The following is a 27880-nucleotide window of genomic DNA, read 5'->3' as shown; positions in this document are numbered from 1 at the left end:
CACTGAGGTTATTGGGTCTGGGCACCCCAGAGAAGTGGTGCGCTCTAGCAGCTCCGGCTAGCCAACAAATTGAAGCTCAGAGGAGGTGCTCCTCCAGGCCTTCCTTAAGTCAACAAAATTCAGCTTGGTGGGGGATGTAGTCTCTGGACTGGTTGGGGAAGAAGATGGCAGATGCCACCAAGAAAATACCACCTGTAGTAAATACATACGTACATACACAAATAGTGTGTACTCCTGGCCTCTTAGGACAGGACTTTCTAAATCAGTTTTGGTTACCCCCTAGAGCAGGGGTGGGCAATTCTAGTCCTCGAGGGCCACAAACCTGTCGAGGTTTTAGGATATCCTAATGAATATGCATGACAGATTTGCATACAACTGAGGCAGAGTGCATGCAAATCTCTTTCATGCATATTCATTAGGGATATCCTGAAAACCAGACTGGTTTGTGGCCCTCGAGGACCGGAACTGCCCACCCCTGCCCTAGAGCCTGTTGGGTTTTCAGCATATCTACAATGAACATTCATGAGATACATTCACATATAGTGGGTCTACAGTGTATGCAAAAATCTCATGCATACTCAGTGCCAATACTCTGAAATCTCAGCTGGCTGTAGGATTACAGGACAGGTTTGAGAAAACCTGGTTTAGGATCTAGTACTCCTTCCCTGTCACAGATAAAAGCAATAAAAGTCTGCACTACAGGGGGCTTTATTACAGTATTTAATCATCTTCCCTTCTGGACAGGTTCTGAATCATAGGGCTTGAATCCCTTGCAATGATAGAACAATGGTCATCGGGTGCACAGGCGAAGGTTGGCAGCAGTCCCTTACATGGCAAAGAGGATGAGGAAGGCGACCATCAAGCAGAAAAGGCCCATGGCTTCTGAAAGCGCAAAGCCCAGGATGGCATAGGAGAAGAGCTGCTGTTTCAGTGATGGGTTCCTGAGGGAGGTAAAAAAAAAAAAAAAGTGCATCAGTCAACTATTTAGAAAGATTTTTAGTCCACATTCATACATATTATACTCAAGGGGAGAGCACCCATTACATACTACTAAGGGAAGCCACAGCTTCCGACCAAGTATTAAATAATTATGAAGGGCAGACAGAGCAGATGTTCATAAGAGACCCATGCACACAAAGCATAAATACAGCACAGATAAGCTGAAGAGCACATCTTCATCAGAGCCCCATGCAGGTGTCCCAAATGCCAAGAATATCCATACTGACACCTAATGCCTGAAATGGGGCAGTCCAGAGTTCTATACCAGCATTTAACCCCCACCCCCTTTAGGTAATGAAGAGAAGAATCTGCAACTGGTGAAGCATTCTCACTGGCTGTCAAAGAAAAAATTCTGCAGCTGCCTTGGGCTCTGCAAATCTAATATATCTCTTTTCATCCCTCCTCACCACCAGGCTGCTGCAAAAGGCCCCAAAGTAGTAAGGTGCACTCAGCTGTGCCAAGGTTAGGATGTGCTTTTGTGCACATTTTTGTGTATACAATGTTACTTCCAAATTAACAAGGCTTTTAGCACACAAAAAATAGTGTACACAAATGAGAGTAAAACTGTGCACACAAATTAGCAAATCCCAAGTTAATCAAGGCATTATTTATTACTCCACAATAAAAATGCATAGGTTTAACTTGTGTTTTCTTACCACTGGAAGTTTAATTCCTGATCAGAGGTGAAAAAGTTTCTGGGGTTAGTGTTAGTCTGTGGGCTAAACACGGAGTTTATGCAGAGGTCTTGTACTGGGCATTTCTTGCACATAATATGATTCATACACAATTCATATTTTCTGCACACTGAACTTGAATTAGAAAGTGCATTGTATGCAGAACAGATGTGCACAAATTTTGTGCACAAAAGTTGTGCTCCTAACATGTCATGTTCTTAGCTTTCAGGAGCACAACATTTTGTGCACATCTGTTCTGCACACAATGCACATACAAGGAAATTAGGTTCTTACCTGCTAATTTTTGTTCCTGAATACTATAGATCAATCCAGACAATTGGGTTTTGCATCCCTACCTGCAGATGGAGACAGAAGAAATGCTTTACTGAGCCTGTAGTACTTAGTGTGCCACTTGTAATCCCTCAGAATAACCTGTATCCAAGCCACGATGAGTAAAATTCTGTCTATGACCCTCTATGTTAGCAGGGGATAAGTAAAGTCTTAGAACCGGACCCATTATCCAACATGGAGTTTGAAAACACAACTAATGCCTTCAATGAACTAACATATCTGCACAGATTATCCAAACTTAATAAAAACAGAGAAAAAAAAATGAGTGGTCTTTCCATAGAGGGTGGGACTCTGGATTGATCTGTGGTATTCCAGAAAGGAAAATTAGCAAGTAAGAACCAATTTTCCTCTCGTTCATATCCAGATAACTGGGATGTACCCAAGCTCCCCCACACTGGGTGGGACCCTGAAAGACCCACTTGCAACACACACTCGCCAAACCCCATCTCGTGGTGCCTGCACATCCAGATGGTAAAGTCTCGCAAAAGTGTGCAAGGTTGACCAAATTTCCGCCCCACAAATTTGTGGGGATATCAGTTGACACTCTGCTCAGGACGCTGCCTGCACTCTGAATGCAATGGGATCGTAGTCCCTCAGGAACTGAATGCCCTTGCAGACATAAGCCGACACAATGGCCTCCTTGAGCTCTCACAATGGTCTTAGACGCTTTATTTCCTTTCTTTGCTCCAGCAAAGAGAATAAAGATGATCAGAAGCTATTAGTCATCTTCAAATAGCACAACCACCCCAATCCAACAAGTGCAATTCCTTTGTTTGCAGATCCAAATCCAGGCCCCTGAAGGAGGGAAGTTCCATCTAAGATGAAAAGCAAGAAGCAAGGTACGGTGTGAAACATCCCATCCTCAAACTGAAGGAAAGAGTCCTGATATGACAAGGCCTAAAGTTCTGAAATCCATCTAGCCGAACCGACCGCCACCAGAAAAACCACCTTCAACATTGCCTCTCAAGGTCTGAAACGCTGGACCACAAAGGACCTTCAACACCAAATTCAGATCCCATGAAGGAACAATCCACCTTATTGGAGGGCGCAAATGCTTTACCCCACCATAGAAACAAAATCACATCTGGATAGGAAGTTGAGGCATAGGGCTGCTACCTGGACCTTTAAGGAATTGAATGCAAGCCCCTTCGTTAAGCCATTCTGCAAAAAAGCTGAGATGCAAGATACTGAAGCCTACAGCAGAATCACAGCTTCTGCAAGGCATTATGCCTCAAACGCTTTCCACACCCAGATATAAGCCAATGAAGTGGACGGCCTCCTAGTCTTTCAAGTGCAAATGGTGCCTCAAAAGCCAGGCCACGAGTCAGAAGGTCCCAATCCAAGAAAATGGAACCTTGATGGAGCACTCTGGGCAGATGTCCCAACCTTAGCAGCCCGTCTGCTGCTAGATTTATTAGGTCTGCAAACCACAGTCAATGCAGCCATACTAAGATCACTTCCGCTAGGTGACTCTAGATGCTTAGGAGCATTCTTAAGAGGCCAGGGCGGAAAAGCATACAGCAGAATCCCTAGTGGCCAATGAAGAACCAAGGCACTAAGACTCTCCTGCCTTTGACTAAAGAAGTACTGGACTTTGGCATTTCATCTCGATGCCATCAAATCCAATTGAGGAACTTCCCCATCTGGCATGAATAAAAGCCATCGCCTCTTCCGCCAGCTCCCATTCTTCTCGGTCCAAGGTTTGCCTGCTGAGAAAATCTACTTGGACATTTTCCACTCTGGCCACGAGAAACATTGCCAGAGTTTAAGGGCTGCTCACCGAACAGACAGTGAGCCTCCCTGGACTCCAGACTCAAAGTTCCTCCTTGTTGATTGACATAAGCCACTATTGTGGCTTATGTCAATCAGTGTCCGACAGGACTCGCACTGAACGATTCCTCAATAGTGAAAGAAAAACACATCAAAGTCTTGAGCACCGCTCTCTTTTCCAAATGATTTATTTTATTTATTTATATTCTGGCTTTTCGGCACTTCAAAGCAGATTATATTCAGGTATGACAGATTGTAGGGAAATACTTAAGTTTGTACCCGAGGGAACAGAGGGTAAAGTGATTTGCCCAAGGTCACAAGGAGCAATTCATATAAGGCCTTCGTAATGTAGGCTTTGCCTGCCTCCAAGCACCACTCCTGCTTGGCAAAACCTGGAGACGAGAATGCTAAATGCCACTTTATTGGATGCTGCTGAACCCAGTGCAAACAGGCACTGCTGCAAATTGCTATGCAAATGCCCAGCACTGAGACCTCAGAGATCCGCTTGAGATGAATCTCCGTCTGGACCTGCGCATCTTTTAAGCTGCTGCCCTACTCCCAGTATAGTGGTTCTCTTAGTCACAGCCAAGACAGATGCTCCCACCTTCAGCAGCTGTAGCAGTTTCAGTGCATCTTCCATCATGGGAGATAGTTTTGCCATAGCTCTCCCTACCTTAAGTCCAGCTTCCATACCACCGGCTTTTTAACAGACTTCTGGAAGGAAAAAGCCTTTGCTGGCCCTCGAAGCCCATCCATAACCAGATTTACTCCCTCAAAATCCAACTCCTCCTGAAGTACCTTTATTCCCAGCTCCTTTAGAGCCTGAGGGATGAAAGGAAACAGCCCCTGACTTCTAAAGAGTAACCACCTTAGGGGAGTCTCCCTCCGCTCTGGCACCTGCTCAAGGTTCGAGGACACTGCATGAGCATTGGAGTTCTTGCGGGTGGATCGCATTCTGAAAGCTCAGACCCCTCTGATGTACTAAGTGGCCTTCTTGCCAGAACTGCCCTATGCCTGGGCACCGTTTTGCCCTCCTGAGGATTCTCCACCTTAACCTCTCCGAGGGGGACCTATGGGAGTGAACGCTTTTGCCGTGCCTCTATTTTCCAAAAAGGCTTTGTGGAGCAAAAGCATAAAGCCCATGGATAAAGCTTCTGCAGCCTCAGAATCTCTCTCAGAACGGTCTCCACGCCAGAGTCCTCGTTCAACTGCTCGGCGTCAGGAAGGCAGGGGGCAAAGCCGGAGGAGATCCTTCATCCTCCCTGATCTACCTTGCTCTCCCCTGCACATGCCTCCAAAATGGTCACCATTCCAACACTGACCTGAAAGGCTAAACCTATTGCTACTGCTGAACAAGTCACTGGCCTGCCTTCCCTGGCGGGAGTACCAGCACCGTGAGCTGCGCTCTCCACCTGACTCGCAGTTTCGGCACAGCTCCACCACGGACAAGAGCAACCACTGCTCTCCCCAGGCACAGCAGCGGTTCCCGCGCTCAGAGGCTGCCATTATATATATGCACGCGGCACAAAATCTTCCCCGCTGTTCTGAGCTTGTCACCCATGTGGCTCCTTCATCCGTGCAGCCACAGCCACATGACTCCCCCACTAATGCTCTGAGCCAAAGGGGCTGGCCTCCCGATGCCGCCCCGAAGTCCCCCGGACATGCCAAATCACAGCTCCTGCACCTCCCATGCTCTCCTGAGTGGAAGGGACTGGGGCCCTTATTTCTTTTTTTTCCACACAGCACAGCAATTGCCCAAGGCAAAGAACACAGCCCCCCCCAAAGGTAAGAATAAAATGAGTACTTCCCTGTGCTGGTCTTCAGTGAGCCTTTGGGAGGAAGGAAACTGGACCACGCGCTTCAGCCACCCACCAACTCCAGACCGAGACATCCAGGGCTACCAACCCCCTTGCTCACACTACCCCTCCCCAAGGGGATGGACCCTCTCAGGTCCTAACATCTCTGCGAACAATTTGAAATTCTTTTGTTTCTGGTTTTTCTTTTTTTTTCCCCCCCCATCAACTCTCAGACTGCAGGAGTTTTACATCTCTACCATCTAACTGGAGACAAATACAGAGGGACTTGCAGGTGGCACACTGCCTACGGTAAGAATACAGGTTCAGTAAAGCTTTTCTTCTCTGTCTCCATTTGCCGTTAGGAATGCAAAACCCAGCTGTCCGCCATGATCTGGATGTGGACAGGAAACCTGATTTGCACAGATTAGCATGCACAAAGTGTGTGAACATATTGACAAGCTTTAAACTCCAGATGCATTAGTACACCATTAGTTTACTGCATGAGCTTATTCATGCAAAAAATAAATAAAAAAAACATGCATTGAAATTCAGTGTACATTTTTTATTCTTATCTTATTACATCAGGGCTAGAAAGAGAGAGCAGTGCAAGGGTTATTCTCAACCACTAATCCTCTCCCCCCCCCCCACACACAATGTGTTTCCTTTTTAAACAAGAAGCCCGCAGGTGAGGAGGGAGAAGCCATGGCAATCAGGAGCTCCTGGTCTCTTCCTGTCCTCTTAACATCCTAACTGTGATGCTTGAAGGAGGTTAACATGGGAGGGAGGAGCTGAGAGGAAGGCAGTGTATATATGAGGGAGAGACTACCACAGTGGTGAAACAGGACTCCCACATTTATTTAATGTTTTTCTATACAGACAACCGTTTGCACATTGTATCGGTTTATATGGAATTGTGGATTAAATGATGTAATATAAAAACATTTACATGGAACGGTTTGTAACATAAGATAATATAGGTACATATGGTTAACACTAGGTGCATAACTGTGGAAAATAGTAATAAAACATTAATACTTGGTATAACGAGGAAAGTATAATTCCACAGAGGTATACAAATCAAAATTTACAAATGAAAAGTAAGGGGGGAGAGTCCATAAGGAGGATAGTAGGGGGGAGGGGGGGGGGGTGGAAGGGAAAAGGAGAAAGGTAGAAAAGGGGCATCAGGTGAAAGCCTGTTTGAAGAGCCATGTTTTTAATTTTCTTTTTAAATTTCTGAGTACATGGTTCCATGAGGAGGTCAGGCGGCACTGAGTTCCAGTTTATGGGGCCTGCTATCTATAAGGCTCTCTTGTGGAGGAAAGGTGTGTGAGTTTAGGGGGTGGTATTTGGAGGGTTCCTTTATAGGCAGATCTGGTGGGTCTATTGGATGAGTGGAAGTGAAGTGAGTCATTGAGCCATTGGAAGTTTTGGTTGTGTAAGGTCTTGTGTATGAGGGAGAGGCTTTTGTAAAGAATTCTGTAGGTTATGGGGAGCCAATGGAGTTCTCTTAGGATAGGTGTAATGTGGTCATTCCTGCGTGTATTTGTGAGGATTCTGGCTGCAGCATTCTGTAGCATTTTGAGGGGTTTGATGGTAGAGGCGGGAAGGCCTAGGAGAGTATTAAGGCCTGGAAGACTGTGGGAAAATCAATGAAGTGTAGGAGGGGGTTTAAGTTTCTTTACGACATGAAGTTTGAAATAACATTCTTTCATGGTAGATTTATGAATGTTTTAAAGTTTAGTTGGTTGTCGAAGGTAACGCCAAGATTACATACATGTGGTGTGATGGGTGTAGGGGGAGGGGGATTGTGGGAAATAATGAGGAGTTCTGTTTTGGTGGTATTGAGTGAGAGGCTGAGTTTTGTGAATAGTTGATTGATTGCTTTAACGCATTTGTCCCAGATTTTGAGAGAGGTGTGTAGGGAATCAGTGATTGGGATGAGGATTTGGACGTCGTCCGCATATATGAAATGGGGGTGGCCTAGGTCAGATAGGAATTGGCAGAGGGGTAACATGTAGATATTGAAGAGGGTGGAGGATAGGGCGGAGCCTTGAGGTATACCTCGGGTTAGGTCAGTGGGGTCAGATTCAAAATTACCCAATTTGACCTTGTAGTGTCTATTTTTGAGGTAGGATTCAAACCAGTGGAAAGCAGTTTCTGTTATGCCAATGTTTGTGAGATGGTTTAACAGAATGTTATGGCTGATCGTGTCAAAAGCTGATGGTATGTCGAGCAATGCTAGGTTGTAGGAATGCCCATTGTCCATACCTTTGAGTATGGTGTCTGTGAGTGATAATAGGAGTGTTTCTGTATTGAAGAATTTCTGGAAGCCAAATTGAGACGGGGCTAGAATTTTGTGTTTCTCAAGGTGTTCAGAGAGACGGATGTGGACTACTTTTTCTGTGATTTTGGCTAAGAAAGGAAGGTTTGAGATTGGTTGAAAGTTAGAGAGTTCTGATGGGTCGAGATTGGGTTTCTTTAGGATGGGTTTGACAATTGCTTGTTTTAGCATGGTAGGGACATTACCAAGGCTGAGGGAGCAAGTAATGATGTGTTTAGCTATTAGGTTTGGAATGGTTAGAAGGAGTTTGGAGAAGATGGTGTCAGATGGGTGTGAGGAAGGTTTACATTTAATAGGGATTCTACTTCGGATGATGATGTTTCAAGGCAGTCAAGGCTGGCCGTGGAGTTTATGGGGAGGACAGAGTAGGATGTGTCAGAGGGAAAACTTAAAGTGAGTTTGGATATTTTGTTGTTGAAGAAAAGGGCAAGGTTGTCACATTTGTTTTTTTGAGTCAGTGTCTGGTCTGGAAGAGGGAGAGGGAAAGGTATTGGTAGGTCAGATACGAGGGAAAAGAGGGCCTCTGCGTTGTATTGAAAGTCGTGAATTTTGAGAGCATAGAAATCGTGTTTTGTTTTAAGTATGGTGGTCCTATATGTATGCATGGAGGATCTGAAGAGGCAAGCAGTGCGGGTGAGGGAGGTTTTCACCATTTTCTTTGTTTCTTAATTCACATTTAAGTTTTTTTTAAATCAGGGGAGTACCATGCTTTTTTGTTGTGTGATGGGTTGATTATTTTTGTTGTAAGTGGGCAGATTTTGTCAGCTATGTCTTTTGTGATATTGTTCCAGGAGGAGTGCGCTGATGAGGGGTTGCTTGGGTCAATTTTGTTGGTGATGTCAGAGCAGGCAGAGATAAGGTCCTCTCTGGTGCATGGTTTTTGGAATTGGAAGATGTGGTTATGTGGTGGTAGGGTGGGAGAAGTTTTCTTTATAGAGCGTGGTATTTATAAGTGTGTGGTCAGACCAGGGGACAGGGGAGCAAGCAGGGGTTTCGGCTGTGAGGATGTTCTGGGATATATTTGCCATGCCTCAGATTCAAAATTCAGGTTTATTTGTATAATTTGCTTATCATGAATCTAGGCCTGCTGGTGGCACTCAAGATGAACTCTTCATTCCTGTCTGGTTCCTAGGATCTTCTAATATTGTTCCAGCCTTGCTGATACACAATATGCATGCATACCGCACAAATGGCTGAAGAAGGAATTAGGAATGATGGGTTTTTTAAATGATACATAGCTATAAAAAAATGATGCACTTTATTGTAAAGTGTGATAATTTAAAAAAATAAAAAAAAACCCCACCAAAATACTAGCACAAGATAAAAAGACAAGAAACCTAGATGAGAAAGCTATGAGGCCAAAAAAAAAAAAAAGTTGATATTTGGAGGAATGGTGTTAGTACTAATGCTTTAGGGACACAACATTTTCTTATTTTGTTAATAGGAAACTTTCAGCTCCTTTGGTTCTAGATTCTCCCAGCAGGAGGTAATGTAGGAAAAGGTACAGCAAAGCTCCCTTCATTTTCCACAACCTGACCAAGCCTCCTTGGGCAGGATAAATCTTCTTACCTGGCATATCCAATAATAAGACTACCGAAGACCGTCCCAATCCCGGCACCAGACCCAGCAACTCCCACCGTGGCAGCACCAGCACCTATGAACTTCGCTGCAGTGTCAATGTCTCTGGTAACCACGCTGGTCTGAAACTCCCGCCGAGGAACTGCAACCAATGCATTTTGGGACGGCAGGTTGGAGTCAGCCTGATACAGCAAAAGGACAGGAAGGTGAAAACTAAGAAGCAAAAATGTTTCACCCTTCTCCCCCGCTTTCATGTTCTACCATCTCTTATCCAGATAATTGCCTGGCCAACTTGCTGGCTGACTGGTTCAAAGAATCCCCTTAGTGCCAGTCTTGCACCAGGTCAGTCCTGGTAATGGCAATATTTAATATACTTGTTTTCTATAAAATCAAAATGGTGTTCATCAATAAATACATTCCAAATGCATTATAATTGTAATAGAAATACATATAGAAACAAAACATATTTAAACCCTAAGTCCATGCATAAAAAATAAACATTCTGAGTAAAATCTAATAGAAAACCAACATAAACTAAAAACTCTAAAATGACATTAAATCCTCAAATATCTTAGCAAATAACCTGGCCTTGATTAGTTTCCTAAATTTCAAGTAATCTTTTTCCAAAACCAAATCTATTGGAAGTGAACTGCACAATAAAGGGGCCTGATATTGAAGTGCTGTCATCCTTGTGTGTTCTAACTGAATTGCTTATGGTGAAAGCAGCTTTAAAAGCTCCAGAGATGATCATGGGGATCTGCTAGGTTGACAGAGGACTAGGAAACTGTTTAAACAAACAGGTACTACTCTATTTCCCTACATGCAATATTAAGAAGTTTAAAAAACAGCTCTGGCTTATAATAGGATCCAGTAAAGTTCTTTAAGAAGCAGAGTGATAGGCTGAAATTTCAAGACCTGAATTACTACTCTAGCAGCAGTATTCCAAAGTACCAACCGCTAAATTCCCATATTTATAGTAGCCCAGCCCCACCAGACAGGGGACATTAAGCCCGTGCTTCCTGTGCTGCAGTGCACACACTGAACAGGAGAGAATGAAGTGAATTCATTTCAGAGCTACACAGGTAACTCATGGACTTTATAGTACATGCATTAAAAAAAACAAAAAAAAACGGATAGTGTGCACATAACTATAGTCATTAAAAGTGCACGTACACCATCCATTATACATGTACCATAAAGTCCGCTCCAAAATGAGTGCACATCCCTACACAGTACTACAGCTGAGTCACACGGGCAAGCACAAGTTTTCTAGTTCCACCAGCTCATGCAGGATTACATTCCCTCGAGGGAAATGCCAGCTCCAGAAAGATGCTAGCATGTCCTCTGCTGGCTCAACTAGGAAGTGCATCCCTAGTCAGAGGACTGCACTTCCTGTGCTATCCTGTACGCAGCCTGATTGCACATCCCAGCTGCAAATGCTACACCTTTTATTTATTTTTGATTTTTTTTTTATTTTTGCATTTTTTTCAGCACTTCAAAGTGGATTAAATTCAGGTACTGTAGTATTTCCCTATCCCCAGAGGGCTTACAATCTAAGTTTGTACCTGAGGCAATGGAGGGTGAAGTGGGTCTCCAGGTTCATAGCCCACTGCTCTACCACTAGGCTACTCCTCCACTCCTTTTGCTTGTGGCATACAGCAGAACAGGGATGACAAACCCTGGAGCTTTCAGTGGCAGGATCTATAGGGCTTTGCCACCTCTGCTGTACAGGAAAGTCAGTTTTGTTGAAAAAAAAATTGTCCCTGGACCAAGCAGAATCAACAGTTTTAAGTAAACTGGTAGGTGACCCAGTAATTCCTTAACAAAAAAATGAAACTGCAGATGCAGTGAGGGCAGAAGTAAAAGTGCCATTATTCACACACTGTGTCCAGTCCTACCAGTTACTAGCTTGAAAAAAAAAAAAAAAAACCCCACACCCCACATTTACAGAAGTGTAAAAAAAAAAAAAAAAAAAAGAAAGAGGTTATGCCCCCCCCCTCCACCAATCTCAAATATCTTAACATGCCCCATGATAAAAATCCAGGTGTAAGGCCTGACTCACTTCCAGCACCTATATAACCATTTTAAACAGTGACTTCAGACAAAAAACTCTGAAGCTCTTTTTTCTGTATCTAATGTTATTTTTAAAACTGTACTCTAGTTTGCATGCATGTGACCCGTCACCAACAAGGCCCACCTTACCCACTCATGCGTCATGGCCTTCCACCTCCCCCTGCGCACTAGTTTGCTCCCACTTCTTATATGCTAGTTTTAGCAGGGCCATGCCCAAGGCATCCCTGCATTCCAGCAGTGCCAAAGTTTCCCATGCAGACAGAATTTGATGAGGGCATAGTTTCAGCATAGCAACGCTTGCACAATGTGACTGGTTTTCAGCATCATTGGAAACAGTTCAGAAAATAACCAAGGCGGCACACTTAACTATGTTTCCCAGTCTCTACAGCGATCTGATCACAATTAACATTTTAAATCAATCTGCAACATTACTCCTCACCTAGGTAAAGAATTATTGCGGTCCAGGTCCAAATGTCATGATGTATATGTTCTGACCTCCTTATTTCCTGTGCACTAAATCCATGAAAAGGGAGCTTTGACTAATCTCAGATGTCACCAAGCAGCACCATGCAGCCAAAGCCAACCTTTATAAACAAACACTGTCCTTTTATCAATAGGCACAATTTTAAAAGTGATTGAAAAAAAATTTTTTTAAATGGATGGCAGGACAGCATTGTAATCAGATTTATGACGTCTGAAATTTTCTTCTTGATTTTAAAATTCTGAAGAATAAAAGTGAATATACCACAGCACAGTCATAACAAAGCACTAAAGATTACACGGCCATTTAACCTGCTCACTGTGGTGTTTTTATCTCCTTCCACTGAACTAATTTGATTTTAGTAATCTGTACTTGGACAAATGTTAATAGCCTATAAAAATAAATCACGCAATATATGGAGCCCTCCAAGATGCCACCCTAAGCACCCAATGTTTAGTCCACTGGAGATTAAAGGAGGTGTACTGCAAGCTATTTTTCTAACTTTTTACTGTAAAAGAACAATAGCATTACCACAAATCTGATTCTAAAAACAGCAAGTATCTAATGCATTTTTAGTGTGGAACGGGAAAGTATACTCACACACGTTATATATAGGATTCTACACAGGATCCAGTGCAACATGCAGACAAAAGGGTTGAATTAGCCCAAGTCTGAAACTTGTATGTCAGGTAGTACAGATTCTCAAGGTTTCATTTGTGAACAGTCAGAATTCAATTACCGTCAAACTATTTGCTCACCTCATGCTTGCAACAGGGGAACGGGCATGTTAGAGGCCAGGAAATGCTAGTTGGGCGAATTTAAAATCAGTGGGAAAGGTGGATGAGAGAGTTTAGAGGAAGGGGGGAAAAGGCCATGGTTCTAGCAGCTTGGAAGCTAAACCAGGAGAGAGAGGAATGAAACAAAAAAATATAGGAAGAATCATGCAATTGAGATACTCTCCAGATCAGCTTTCTAGCTGCTGTAAACATGGGCTTTCCCCCTCGTTCCTTTTTTCCTATTAACTTCCTCTGCAAATCTTCCTTCCTCACTGACATCTAACACCACAAGTGTAGTCCTTAAGAGCCCACAGGGTTAGCTCACTGACCTAATGCAAGCATAAAGCCAAGGCAGTAATGTCAAGATGGACAAAAGTTGGGGTTAAAGCCTTGACAATTGCCACTACAGCTCACAAGTTCCAAACCTGTCATAATTCACCTTTTTACTGGCTTCATGTATTACTTTGATAGTGAATACTTTGCTTTAAATATTACTGCAGGCATGAACCTCCCTGCAGCAACACTGCTACAGCCAAATCCCAATTGTCACAGCATCTGTGAAATCATTTACAAGCAAAAAAAAATAAAAAAAAAAAAAATCAGAAAAGAAAGGATGGATTGTTAAAACAGCGGCTGCTTTAAAAAAAATTACAGCCTTGTATAATAAGTGGTTACAGGGTTTAACAACAACAGTGCTCAGTGGTCCCCCTCCCCCCTTTTTTTGGTAGCTGTTTCTGGAATGAGACTCAAGCTTTAGGCACAGTACAGCACATTACCTCGTGTGTCACTATGTCTGGTCGGCCAAACAGGGTAGCTGAGATGGGTCTGGACAGCACCTTTGAGCTGCTCCTCAACTGGGACAGAGAAAACTAGATCAGCAACTGAAAAAGCATGTGATTTCAGAAATTCTCAGAACAAAGATGAATCAGAGCAGAGTTAGGAGGGGAAACAATATTGTGTATATTGAAGGAACTCCAGGTTTTATCCTGATCAGAATGATGTCCTTAGAGTTGGTCTCTCGCCTACCAGAGCTCTTCCTTGCCTTAAATGGAAACAGAAGAGCTTAAAAAGGCAACTTAATGGGCCAAATCCTTAAAGAAAACTTTGATGCTTACCTGCAAATTTTATTTCCTCAAGTCCAACCAGACCAGTCCAGACACAAAGGTTTTAACCCCTACCAGCAGATGGAGGCAGAGAACAAGTGTTTTGCTGATATTACCCTAAATAGTATACTGTGCCCCCACAGCTCCTCAGTATTTCAGTATCAAAATCAAACACTTTAAACTGCCCCCTTCAAATGAACGGGAGCTTCAAGTGGGCCCAACTCACCTCAATCCTCAAACATCCATGGGTGTTGCATATAACAATATAACTCATAACTCAAACAAAAGAAATATCGGACCTATTTCCACTAAGAATAAAATCTAAAATAGCTCCCTCTCTCGTTGGCTCCTGAACCAATTCCTCCAAGTATTTTATGTTTCTAGCATGTCCTGATCTTACATTTACCCAGTCAATATTGGAGTTCTACAAACGTCCAGAAAATGCAGTTCTCCAAATCTTTCTCCCGAATCAGACTTCTTGAAGAATGGCAGTTCCATTGACTGATCCAAATGAAATATGAGACCAACTAAGGAGAAAAAAAAGTAACTGTATCCTCCTCCGAAACTGAGAGGAACAGATGCCTACAAGATCATGCTTTAAGTTCTGAAATGTATCTAGAACAGACCATAAATAAAAATCTTACGTATGAAATCCCTAAGTGATGCTCCCCCTCAGAGGTTCAAATGGAGAAATTACTTACCTGATAATTTTGTTTTCCTTAGTGTAGACAGATGGACTCAGGACCAATGGGTATAGTGTACTCCTGATAGCAGTTGGAGACGATCAGATTTCAATCTGACGTCAGCCTAGTACATATACCCCTGCAGGAAGTGAAGCTCTTTAGTATTCTCCTCGAAATGCATTGTGAATATATGTATGACTGAATAATTTGAATAACTTCATTAACTTTATAACTTGGTTAACTTGATTAATTTGAACTGGTTGAATTGGCTATAGCTGGAGACCACCAGTGCCCTCAACCAAAAAACATCGACACCCGGTAGGGTGGGTGTCCTAGATGAAGGAAAGCATGGCTTACCAGTGAATCACTCACTCCCGGGGATGTCCCCCGAGAATTCCATGAGTAACGGCAGCCGTGGGTGGGAAGCTGAGTCCATCTGTCTACACTAAGGAAAACAAAATTATCAGGTAAATAATTTCTCCATTTCCTAGCGTGTAGCAGATGGACTCAGGACCAATGGGATGTATAAAAGCTACTCCCGAACCGGGTGGGAGGCTGCCCGTGACCCACTTAGTACTGCCCTTGCAAATGCTGTGTCCTCCCAAGCCTGAACATCCAGGTGGTAAAACCTGGAGAAGATGTGGATGGAGGACCATGTCGCTGCCCTGCAGATCTCGGCGGGTGACAGCATCTTGGTTTCCGCCCAGGACACTGCCTGGGCTCTAGTAGAATGGGTCTTGACTTGTAAAGGCGGTGGCTTGCCTGCTTCCACACAGGCCGCCTTGATGAATTCTTTGATCCAGCGGGCTATGGTTGCTCGCGAGTCCGCTTCCCCTTGCTTCTTCCCGCTGTGAAGGATGAATAGATGGTCCGTCTTTCGTACGGATTCCAACCTTTCCAGGTACTGGACTAGGAGCCTGCCGACGTTGAGATGGCGTAGACTCTTCCGAATTCTTATGCTCATCTGGCGATGGTAGCGAGATGGTTTGGTTGAGATGGAAGTGAGACACCACTTTGGGGAGGAACGACGGAATTGTGCGTAACTGGATGGTTCCCGGGGTGAGTCTGAGGAATGGCTCTCGGCAGGACAGTGCTTGTAGCTCGGATATACGACGGGCCAAACAGACTGCCAGCAGAAAGGCTGTCTTCAATGTTAACAGTCGGAGAGACAGGCAGCGGAGAGGTCTGAAGGAGGTTCCTGCTAGGAAATCTAGGACCAGGTTGAGGTTCCAAAGAGGCACCGGACACTTTAGGGGTGGTCGGATGTGCTTGACTCCTTTTCAGGAAGCAGGAGACATCCAGGTGAGAGGCTATGCTGCCGCTCTCGCTCTTGGTTCCATAGCATGACAATGCGGCCACCTGTACCTTGATGGAGTTGAGGGACAATCCCTTCTGTAGGCCATCCTGTAGAAATACCAAAATCGCAGGAATTTTGACTGAGCACGGTATGATGTCATGGTCCTCGCACCAGGCTTCGAATACTCTCCAAATCCTTATGTATGTTAGGGATGTGGAGAACTTGCGTGCTCGGAGTAGGGTGTCAATTACTGCCCCCGAGTATCCTCTCCTCCTTATGCAAGTCCTCTCAATGGCCAGACTGTGAAAGAGAATAGAGCTGGACCCTCGTGGAAGATCGGTTCCTGTTGGAGCAGGTCTCTGTGTGGAGGCAGCAGCAGGGGGTTCCCTGCCAGCAGTCTTCGCATGTCTACGTACCATGGTCTTCTTGGCCAGTCCGGAGCCACTAGAAGTACTGGTCCCCTGTGGTGTTCTATCTTGTGGATGATCGCACCCAATAGGGGCCACGGCGGGAAGGTGTATAACAGAGTCTCCTGTGGCCAGGTCTGTACCAGGGTATCGATTCTCTGGGACTGGGGTTCCCGTCTGTGGCTGAAGAAACTGGGTACTTGGGCGTTGGACTGGTTTGCCAGGAGGTCCATGGTTGGTGTTCCCCAATGGTTTACTATCAATTGGAATGCTGTGATTGACAGTTTCCATTCTCCTGGATCTAGACTCTCTCTGCTGAGGTAGTCCGCCGCGACATTGTCTTTCCCAGCAATGTGGATGTCCGAGATCTCTTGAAGATTCACTTCCGCCCATGACATTAGGAGGTCTATTTCCAGATACACCTATTGGCTTCTGGTTCCTCCCTGACAGTTTATGTAGGCCACTGTTGTGGCGTTGACCGACAATACTCTGACCGCTTTGCCTCGGAGTCTGTGACTGAACCTTAGGCAGGTTAGTCTGACTGCCCGGGCTTCTAGACGATTGATGTTCCATCCTGACTCTTCTTCGTTCCATCGCCCTTGGGCGGTTAGCTCCTGGCAGTGTGCTCCCCATCCTCGTAGGCTGGCACCCGTGGTGAGAAGGAAACAGGTTGGAAAGGATAGTCTCGTTCCCTGGCTCAGATGGGCTTCTTGTAGCCACCATCATAGTTGGACCCGAACTCTGTCCGGGAGTTGAAGCCATACGGTGTAGTTCTGGGACAGTGGATTCCATCGTGGTAGTAGTGAGCGTTGTAGGGGTCTCATGTGAGCTCGTGCCCATGGGACTACTTCCAGTGTGGATGCCATGAGGCCGAGAATTTGTAGGGAATCCCATGCTGTGGGGCGAAGTTCGCTCAACAGAGTTTGTAACTGGGTCATCAGTTTTGATCTCCTTGTCGGTGTCAGGATGACCTTGTCTGTTTGGTGTCAAACCGGACTCCCAAGTATTCTAGAGATTGGGAAGGCTGCAGGCAGCTCTTGTTTGTGTTGACCATGCACCCGAGGCTCTCCAGTAGAGTTTTGACTCTGTTGGTTGCCTGGTGGCTTTCCTCTGGGGATTTCGCTCGGATCAGCCAATCGTCTAGATAAGGGTGCACTCGGATTCTTCCTTCCTCAGTGTTGCTGACACCACCACTATGATCTTGGTGAACATCCGGGGTGCAGTGGCTAACCCGAAAGATAGTGCCCGGGATGTGGTAGTGATGGTCCAGGATCGAGAAGCATAGAAAAATGCTGATGCTCTTGATGGATCGGAATGTGTAAGTAGGCTTCCGACAGATCCAGGGAGGTAAGAAACTTTCCCAGTTGTGTCGCCCTTATCACCGAGCGTAGGGTTTCCATGCGGAAGCGAGGAATATTCAGGTGACGGTTGACCGCCTTGAGGTCCAGGATAGGTCTGAATGTTCCTTCCTTCTTGGGAACGATAAAATAGATGGAATAATGGCCAGTATTTATTTGTTGTGGAGGCACCAGTGTTATAGCCTCTAAGGCTAGTAATCTGGTCAGTGCAGCTTCCACTGCCATTCTCTTGGAAGGATCGGGGCAGGGAGATTCCACAAACTTGTCTGGAGGGAGGTGGTGGAAATCCAGATAATATCTCTATTGAATGATGGATAGGACCCACTTGTCCGAAGTTATCTCGGCCCATCTTTGGTAGAATAAGGCCAGTCTGCCCCCTATGGCTTCTTCCTTTGGATGGGTCGGCTGATCTTCATTGTGGGGTGCGGCTGGGGCCTGGGCCAGAGCTGGCTCCCCTTTTATTGTGCTTGTTCCGAAAGGACTGGCTCCAGTCTGCAGGGCGAGCCGCTTGATATGAGCTTCTATATGGGTTGAAGCACTGTAAACCTCTGCCCCTGGAGGTCTGGGGGAAGGATTGCTGGTTTCTCTTATTCCTGTCCTCCGGTAGCTGCAGCAGTGGGGACTCGCCCCACTTGTTGGCTAGTTTCTCTAGTTCGCTTCCGAACAGGAGTGTTCCCTTGAAAGGCATCCTTGTGAGTCTCGTTTTGGAGGATGTGTCGGCCGACCAGTTTCGGAGCCAGATTTGTCTTCTGGCTGCCACGGCAGATGAGACTCCTCTAGCTGCTGTACATACCAAATATGAAGCAGCGTCCGCGAGGAATGATACGGCTGGTTCCAGGGCTTCCCCAGGAGTGTTGTTCCTGGTCTGTGCTAAGCAGGTGCGTGTCACCACGGCCCAGCAGGCCGCAATCTGTAAAGACATAGCGGAGACGTCCAAGGACTGTTTGAGGATAGTTTCCAGACGTCTGTCTTGAGCATCCTTGAGTGCTGCTCCTCCCTCCACTGGGATAGTAGTGTGCTTCGAGACCGTGCAGACCATGGCATCCACATCTTTGGGGGCAGGGTCCAGAGTGTACATGGCTGCCAGAGGCCGGCCCCCTTTGTACGTGGTTTTTGGGGCATCCCATTCCAGGTCAATTAATTGCTGGACGGCTTGTAATAGAGGGAAATGGCGGGAGGTCTGACAGAGTCCCTCTAGTAGCGGGTTCGTCTTAGGTTCCCCCGAGGCACTAGTGCCCGGGATGGCAAGCTCTTAAGCTGTGCGTGACCAGGTCTGGAAGTTCGACCTTGGTGAAGAAGCGTCTCATGGTTCGATGGGGTTCTGTCCCCGGGAGTTCCCCTTCCTCCAGGGGTTCTGACTCCACATTTGAGATGTCTGTGTTCCCGTAGGTGGGGCTTCTGGGTGGTGGGATCACTTCCCTGGGCATAGAGGGTCCTGGCATGTTGAGGTCCTCTGGTGGTGCCTGTGACCGCATTGTAGGAGGCACCGGTTGCATGTGGATGAAGGTATGCAGACCTTTGAAGAATTCCACCCAGGAGATAGATGCTAGGTCTAGGCTAGGGGGCGCCGTGTCCCTGGGGGGCCCCGTTTGAGGGGGGGGGGGTCCCGCTGTGTGATGCTAGGTCCGGTGTACCGATACTGGCTGGGGAGGGCCATGAGTTGGGTCCCCTAAGGCAGTGGTCCCCAACCCTGTCCTGGGGGCCCACCAGCCAGTCGGGTTTTCAGGACATCCGCAATGAATATGCATAAGAGAAAATTTGCATGTTATGGAGGCAGTGCATGCAAATTTTCTCTCATGCATATTCACTGCAGATGTCCTGAAAACCCGACTGGCTGGTGGGCCCCCAGGACAGGGTTAGGGACCTCTGCCCTAAGGCCTCTTCGCACTGTATACACAGGGCCGTGGCCTCCTCATGCTGTACAGCTCTAATGTGGCATGGTGGGCAAAGGCCCTGAGCTTTGAGCTTATTTTCAGGCGATGCCATGGTTTGTGCGCATACAATACAGTTGTGTGTCGAAGATGCGCGCGTAGAGCGATGTGCGCCCTGTTGTGTGCACGGGTCGAAGTTATGTGCCCAGCACAGTGAGCGCGTGGCTATGTTCTTCGCTTGTGCGCGACCTTGTGCGCACGGCTCGCTTCTGTGCGCACGGATCAAGACGGCGGACAAGGCCAAAATGGGGACGGCGACCACGCGGACAATATGGCGACCACCTCGGAGGGTCTCCACGTGGGAGGACCCTCGGATCTGACCGGGGTCTAGCTCTGCTAGATTTTTACCTTACCTTGTCCCAGTGCTTCCTGGTTTCGTTCCGGGCGGTCTCCGGCTGCGGGGGGAGAGGGAAAATACCTTCACCGCCGCACTCGAGGTTGCACCCGCTGCCTCTCAGCCTCACCTGATGTCGGGGGCTAAGTCCCCGCCGAGGGTCGGCCGCCGGTCCGAGGCTCACCTCCGAGGGATTGCGAAAATCACCTCGGGAATCTCGACTGGGGGAGGGACCCAATGGGTGTCACCGCAGGAGAGCGGGGCTCGTCTGTAGAGATAAGATTTCTTCTCAATTTGGGTTTTTTTGGTAAAATTTTCTCTAACGCTGTGCTAGCAAGCATAGAGTCCCTAACTGCTATGGAATGGGAAAATACTGAAGAGCTGCACTTCCTGTAGGGGTATATGTACTGGGGGCTGACGTCAGATTGAAATCTGATCTGTCTCCAAGTGCTATCAGGAGTACACTACACCCATTGGTCCTGAGTCCATCTGCTACACGCTAGGAAATTTACATTTATATACCTCCTTTCTCAATCAAGGAAAATAAGAGAACAGCCTCCCCTGTCATGTGTGTCACACAAGCCAGGGAGTAAGTCTGTACATACCAAAGAACCAAAGTCTCTCACTACACAAGGCACATTTTAGCTGAATTTACAGCCTGATGCCTCTAACACTTGGCAGCATTAGGGCAGATATGATGGATACTCACCAAGGAAGGCGTGGAGGCAAACTTTGCACAGGCATACATCTTCAGAGTCTGCTAGGGATGGTCACACTTGCAATAGCTTTAAAAGAAAAGAAAAACAGAATTAAGATAAGATACACCATACTGGGTCATACCAAGAGTCCATGAAGCCCAGTATCCTGTCTCCAACAATGACCAATCCAAGTCACAAGCACCTAGGAAGTACACAAACACTAAGTAGATCCCATGCTAATAATGCCGGCAACAAGGAATAGCTATTCCTTATTGATAAAAAGCAGTCTATGGACTTCTCCTCCAAGAACTTATCTAAACCTTTTTTAAACCCAGCTACACTAATTGCACTAACCACATCCTCTGGCAACAAATTCTAGAGCTTAATTGTGCGTTGAGTGAAAAATAATTTTCTCCAATTAGTCTTAAATGTGCTACTTGCTAACTTCATGGAGTGCCCTCTAGTCCCTGCATGATATGAAAGAGCAAATAACCATTTCACATTTATCCATTCAAGTCCTTCCATGATTTTGTAGACCTTCATCATATCCCCCCCCCCCCAGCCGTCTCCTCTCCATGACGAACAGCCCCAATCTCTTCAGCATTTCCTCACAGAGGAGCAGTTCCATGCCCTTTTATCATTTTGGTCACCTGTCTCTGTACTTTCTCCAGTGCAACTATATCTTTTTTGAGATGTGGTGACCAGAACAGCACACAGTACTCAAGGTGCTGCAGTAGAGGACACCAAACCCTACCTGGCCATGTCGGGCAGACTGGCCAATAGAGTCCTGCTTCCCTTCTTCTGTATGTCGAACCCCCTCCTTCTCACCTTACAAAAAATAGTTGTGCCGGGCCTGGCCAGGTCATCCCAGCCTCCGCTCTCTCACCATTAAAACAAAACAAAAAAAAGGCCGGATTTTAAAAATCCGACAAGCGCCAAAACGGGCAGATACATGCGTGGCCAGGCCACGCACTGTGGAGTTTTTCAAACGCCCGTGACCACGCGCTTATCTGCCCATACACACAGAAAAACATGTTCGGCAAAAGGGGGCGAGCTGGGGGCAGGCTGGGACAATACCCTGTTGAAGCATACGCTGACAGCCGACCGGCACACGCAACCTGCTACTGCTCCGGAGAGCAGGTAAGTTTTAAAACAAACAAAAAAAGGTTAGCGGGGTTTTAGGGGTTGGGGCGGAGAAGGGAAAAGGAAGGCAGGTTAGGTAGGGGGTTTAGGAAGTTCCCTCGGAGGGAACTGGGAAAAGTCCTAGTCCATCACCACGCGCATGATGTAAAACTGCCCCCTCCGTACACGCATGAGCTGGCATTCAGGCATGCACGTACGGGTAGCGGATTTTAAAACATATGCGTGTCAGCACACGCATGTTATAAAACAGTCACAGCCGTGTGCACGGTCTTGAAATGTACATTATAAATTGGGCCAGAGCAGAATTTGCCCCCTCCAGAAACCTCTCCTATACATTAAAATAGCTGCAGCCATCCAAATCCCTTCCCTCTGACCCTAGGGAACCCCAGAATTCTGAATGGGTTTGGTCTTTTAATTGACAGTAGAGGGACCAATCAGCTGTCAGTGAGGGGGCGGGCCTGCCAGAGGTGGTAGAGCCTTACCTGGCTGGGGTTTCCTGGATGGGAGGGGGGAGTTGTGTTCCAGCCCAGCTGATTTTTTGTGAAAGTGGGCGAGAGATTATTCTACAGCTCGGTTGCTCCAGTTGGGGGGGGGGGGGGGGGGGGGGGGGTTCGGCATGCGGGAGAATCGGCCCGGCCCCTTAGAACGGAGGAGGGTTGAGTTCCACTCTACCAGCTAATAGGTGGATGGGTGGGAGATCAGGTATTCAGCTGTTCCATTTCGAATGCTTTTTATTTTTTCTTAGTATGGATTTAGAGTTAATGACATGCAAAATGGCTGGCGAGTAAAAAAAAAAAATAAATAAATAATGGAGAAATTACTTACCTGATAATTTTGTTTTCCTTAGTGTAGCCAGATGGACTCAGGACCAGTGGGTTATGTGCTCTTCTGCTAGCAGATGGAGACGGAGTCAGATTTCAAAGCTGACCTCCCTCTAGATATACCCCTGCAGTAACCTCAGCTCTTCAGTATCTCTCCATCTCCTAGCAGATGCGGACACTATCCCACACACTAGAATAGTGTTAACAAATACAGCAAAGAAGAAAGGAAAAGAAAATGTACCTTAAAGAAGATTGAGCCCCGCTCTCCTGCGGTGAAACCTAAGGGTCCCTCCCCCAGTTGAGAATTCCTGAGGTGATTTCCGATATCCCTCAGAGGTGTGCCTTGGTCCGGTAGCCGGTTCCCGACATGAACTTAGCCCCAAGAATGGTTGAAAGGCAGTAGGTGCATAACAGAGTGCGGCGGTGAAGGTAAAGCCCTCTTCCCCTGCAGCTGGAGACCGTCCCGGCACTCCCATCAGTAAGCACCGAGACAAGGTAAGCTCAAAACTTTAAATTCAGGTCTCCGGGGCTCGGATTGCCGTACCGACTCGATTTCCTTCCCAGCGAGGTAAAAGAGAGTACCGATCCGGTTGAGCAGCCCTGGTTGGGCTAGGCCCCGATTTGGTGCAGGGGTCCAAGTGGAGACCCTCAGGTCACCATCTTACAAGTGGGGGGCATCAGCACCATATTCCCTTCTCGACCGCTGGTACACGTGGGGCAGCCAGTGCACGTCCACGCGCACAACTGGGCAGCGTGCACAACCGAGCGCACCCCACGCACAGCAGACAGGATTTACACACCTAGGCACATGCCCACTTAAAATTAGGTGCATATATGCATGCACTCGGGCTATTTTATAACATGCTTGCCTACGTGCATGCAAGTTTAAAATCGCCACGTCCCTGGATGCGTGGCAACACATACGCAAAGTGTGCCTGCACAATGACTTGAAAGGGTTTCCTAGAAAGAGCTCTGGTTCATGGCCTCCAACCGAGGACTATCACTGTAATTACTGGGCTACGTGATATAGGGAGAAAACCCTTGGCTAGTTGGAAAGTTTTTCACACTTCACTCGACAGAGGTTGTTTCTAATAGAGCTGGAAACCCATAGGGCCAGGAGAAAATGCTTGGGTGAAATACAAGGTTACTTCATCCTGCTTTTTTTTAGTTTCTATATAGCGGTTATAGCCTATAACAGGAGCTATAACATTTGAGCTATATTTTATGACTGGTCGGGTTATACGCGTTTTTTTGGCATTTAGCAACACTGCTCTGCCCGAAAAGCAAGCGATGTATGGGCGGTTCAGGTTCGCACGGCCCAATGGCGGAGAAAGCGGTGTCCTGCATGTTGGGCCGCGTCGCCAGAGTAAGCGGAACCTGCAGCACCCCGGTCCCGGTGAGACCGTATCGGTGGATGCACTGCCTCTGGAAGGAAGCCAGCAGCAGAACACCCACTCCCCGCCACCACATCTGTCCGTACACAGCGGGGGATCCTGACCGCTTCCTCCTCCCCCCCGGCGAAAATCCGAAGAAAATGCAACTGAGACCACAAATCAGTGGCTTTGAGCTCTCTACTTCCCCCCACCCCACTCTAGCAGGAGACGGGTAAACTTAACTCCGCCCCGCGGGCTCCGAGCGCAGCTGCAGCCCCCTTCCTTCCGCGTCCTATCCCTACCTGCAGCCCCGGCACACAGAAGAGGAAAGGGCGACGGCTGAAGTTCACAGCGCCCGCGCTCTGGCCTCCAGTCGCCAGGAGGAGAGAAGCAGCAGCGGCGGGAGCCTACCTGCGCCGGGCGAGCGGGGAGGAGAAGAGGAAGCGCGCATGCGCGCGGGCCCGGAATGGGAGCGGCGAGAACAAAGTGCGCACGCGTCCGGACAAAAGTGGCCGGCGAGAGAACGTGGGGGTAAAGGGACTACAATTGGAGAGAGATAGAGAGAGATTGCGTTTGCGCACGTAACAGAGCGAGGGCGGCGCGCGCCTGCTCACTGCAAGGCCCTTGGAGGGCTGAGCGACCATTGAAGCCCTAGCATTCCCTGTCTGCAGCCATCCAAGAGTTACCGATTGCGGAGACCGAGAATGCCACGCCCAAGAGTGGAGTGACCGCGGCGCGATCCAACACAATTAGGGCTTTGCTCGAAAAGGGGCTGCCCTCTCTTGCTTGCTTTATAAACGCAAGCAAAATAAATAAATAGATACAATTTCTGCTTGTTCGCGCTTGTGCTTGATTGTCGAGCCCGGATTACGTGGTAGAAATGGGCCGTGCGCCAGTAGGGTTTGTAGCTGTGTTTGTAGGGTGGTTTGCGAAGGATCCTTTGTGGACGAAAAGACTTGTTCTCATTATTATCGAGTTTACGAATGTCTCCCTAAAAGTTTTCCTGTCCCCCTGTGTTAATTTATTCAGCCCCTAAGGCCACTGTTTTAATGTATCCCGTCCCTGAGGCGACTGTTCAGTTCCTTGTAAACGGTGCGAGATGTATGCTACACAGGAACATCGGTATATAAAAATTAAAAATAAATAAATATTAGTGGCTATTATTATTATAAATCATTTGTATAGCACATAGATGTAGCAATGGCATAGCCAGAACTGATTTTTTTTTGGGGGGGATCCAAGGGGGCGGGGCGGGGCGTGGCCGGGGTGGGGGCCCTACCTCCGTGGGCGGGGCGGGGCGGGGGCCCTACCTCCGTGGGCCCCTGCCCCGGCCATGGGGAAGTTCCACACTTACCTCCTCCTGCTTGAAATCGCGCCGATCCGGCTGATTCTCCGCTCTCCGCCCACCGCCGCAGGAAGCCACAAGACAGGCCCTCCTATTTCTAATCTTCATCAACCAATCCAGGAGAAGCACGCGAGGTATTTAATTACGGACATCCGAGGCGCCGAGCGTCGCGCGCCGAAGGAGCACGACAAAGGGGCCTGCCCCTTTGTGCGCCCCTTCGGCCAGCCCCTGAGAGACCCTGAGCCCTTAACCACCCTTTTCTCCCACCTACCTCTCCTAACTACCGGAAGCCAGCCGGACTCTTACTAAAATCCACCAAGCCCTCTAGCGTGCCAGAACAGGACCGTCTACACCATCCAAGTCAACCGTCTAACACTCAATCACTCCATCTGAAACGTCCAATGCATGACGACACAGCCAGAGACAAACGACTGCTCAGGTGACATACTCTGACAATGCACAGGAATACAGCACCCACTCAACCACCCCAGACAAAGACAATCAACCACTCAACCACGCCAGACAAAGACAACCAACTTCACAACTGAAGCCACACTCAAACAATTCTACAGGACTCCAGCATCAACCCAGCAACTACTCCACAACTCAACAAATCCATTCAACAACTGCAATCAATCGAATCAAACATCCTATATAACAACACATACAATTTAAAAGGATCCAGCCTCCAAAATGCATCCAACATTTTCAATCCCAATCATACATCACTACTTCCCACAGAAAAGAAATCTAACCAGACAAGCAAACCTCCACAACCTAAAATCACTCACACCAATACTAATAGCACCAATAACACAACTACTAGGCCTCACCCTATTCACCCTATCGCTCTTCAATGCGCAATCTATAACTAAAAGTCACTAATTCTCAATGACTACCTCACCGACACCAAGCCTGACATTTGCGCAATAACAGAAACATGGCTGAAACCATCAGATACAGCAATCTTAAACCAATTACCGACGCTAACCTACGATATCTTCTCCCTTCCTAGACTGAAAAAAAAGGGGGAGGAGGAATCCTTCTTGCTACAAAAAAAAGACCTCAAATTCTCTCAACATCCGATCCACTCCAATAATAAACTTGAGATAGGCTTCTTCACATCTCACCAACTCCAAATACTTCTAGTCTACGCCCCCCCGGGACTCTTAGAATCTGACGTCTCATCCATCATCGAAATAACAACAACACTCCTCAACCTGGACACCCCAGCAATAATACTCGGAGATTTTAATCTCCACATGGACAACCCTGCTCTCTCACCTAGCTGCCAAACTCTTCTACTAGCATTCTCAGCGATGGGCTTCTCCCAAATAGTCAATAACCCGACTCACAAAGCAGGCCACACACTAGACCTGATCTTTATCAACAAAGGCATAAAATCGACTTCTCCAATAAAAAATCTGAAGGTACCATGGTCTGATCACTCCCTCATTTCTACATCATTCTCACTGGAAAAATCTACTACCAGTCACACACCTTCTCCATCCTTTACCTACAGGAAACCCTGCAATCCAGATGACCTTACCAATCAACTAACCAAACACCTTCACGATATAATTCTCACTGATCCTAATATTGCCTTACAATCCTGGAATACGATCACAGAATTAATAGCCAATAAGCTCTGCCCACTTACAACAAAAAAATCTCACCCAGATGCCTCCAAAAAACAACCATGGTTCTCAAACGATCTTAGAAGGATTAAACAAATACTAAGACAAAAGGAATCTAACTGGCGGAAAACTCCAAATCCCAGCACACTCTCAGACTACAAACGCACGCTACAACAATACAAGGCCTACACCTCCAAAGCAAAAAGAGACTTCTTCGCCTCCAGAATTCACAACTTAGTCTTTGACGCGAAAGCTTTATTCAACTACGTTTCCACCCTCACCCAAGTTCCCTCACCAGAATGCCCTAGTAATCAAGCTCAAGCCAAAGCAGATGAACTCGCTCTCTTCTTTCAAAACAAAATCAAGAATCTTCTTACTCAACTTCCCCCCAATATCGCTCCCCTAACTCAAGCGCTAATGCCCTACATCAAAAACACTCACCTAGAAATGTTTGAACCTACCTCCTCCTCTGAAATCCAAACCATCCTTAGAAAAATGAAACCATCTTCGCACCCAGCGGACCATATACCAACAAAACTTCTCCTCACAATACCAGAAACCATCTCCAAACCATTGGCTGACATAATCAACTGTTCGCTCTCACAAGGTTCCTTCCCAGAAGACCTTAAACAAGCCTCACTCAAACCACTTTTAAAAAAACCCAACCTGGACCTAAAAGACCCCAACAATTACCGCCCAATAGCTAATCTACCTATCATAGCCAAGATCATGGAAAAGCTTGTTAACTCCCAACTATCGGACTTCATTGAAGATAACAAACTGCTTTCCGCCTCACAACATGGATTCCGCAAAAATCGCGGCACAGAATCCCTTCTTACATCCCTAACAGACCTCCTCATCCTAGGTACAGACAAAGGACAATCATTTCTGCTGGTCCTTCTAGACCTTTC

General features: G+C 46.9%; 1 protein-coding gene across 2 annotated transcripts; it reads right to left on the bottom strand.

Annotated features, from left to right (window-relative positions):
- Positions 1-692: 692 nt before the first annotated feature.
- Positions 693-24515, bottom strand: LOC115082492 (ATP synthase F(0) complex subunit C2, mitochondrial-like). 2 transcript variants are annotated; one of them, XM_029586720.1, is made up of 5 exons: positions 24399-24515; positions 20662-20737; positions 13616-13693; positions 9501-9691; positions 693-941 (listed from the first exon to the last, which is right to left on the bottom strand). In XM_029586720.1, the coding sequence occupies exons 2-5, from the start codon at positions 20698-20700 to the stop codon at positions 827-829; spliced, it is 423 nt and encodes a 140-aa protein (XP_029442580.1). In that variant the 5' UTR covers positions 20701-20737; positions 24399-24515; the 3' UTR covers positions 693-826. The 2 variants fall into 2 exon arrangements, with proteins under 2 accessions (XP_029442580.1, XP_029442579.1); XM_029586719.1 differs by having other exon boundaries at positions 24290-24446.
- Between the last annotated feature and the right edge of the window lie 3365 nt (positions 24516-27880).

Source organism: Rhinatrema bivittatum, unplaced genomic scaffold, assembly GCF_901001135.1.
Source record: "Rhinatrema bivittatum unplaced genomic scaffold, aRhiBiv1.1, whole genome shotgun sequence".
Lineage (NCBI taxonomy): Eukaryota > Metazoa > Chordata > Amphibia > Gymnophiona > Rhinatrematidae > Rhinatrema > Rhinatrema bivittatum.
The sequence above is the reverse complement of the archived record's forward strand: the minus strand, read 5'-3'. Positions and strand labels throughout refer to the sequence as shown.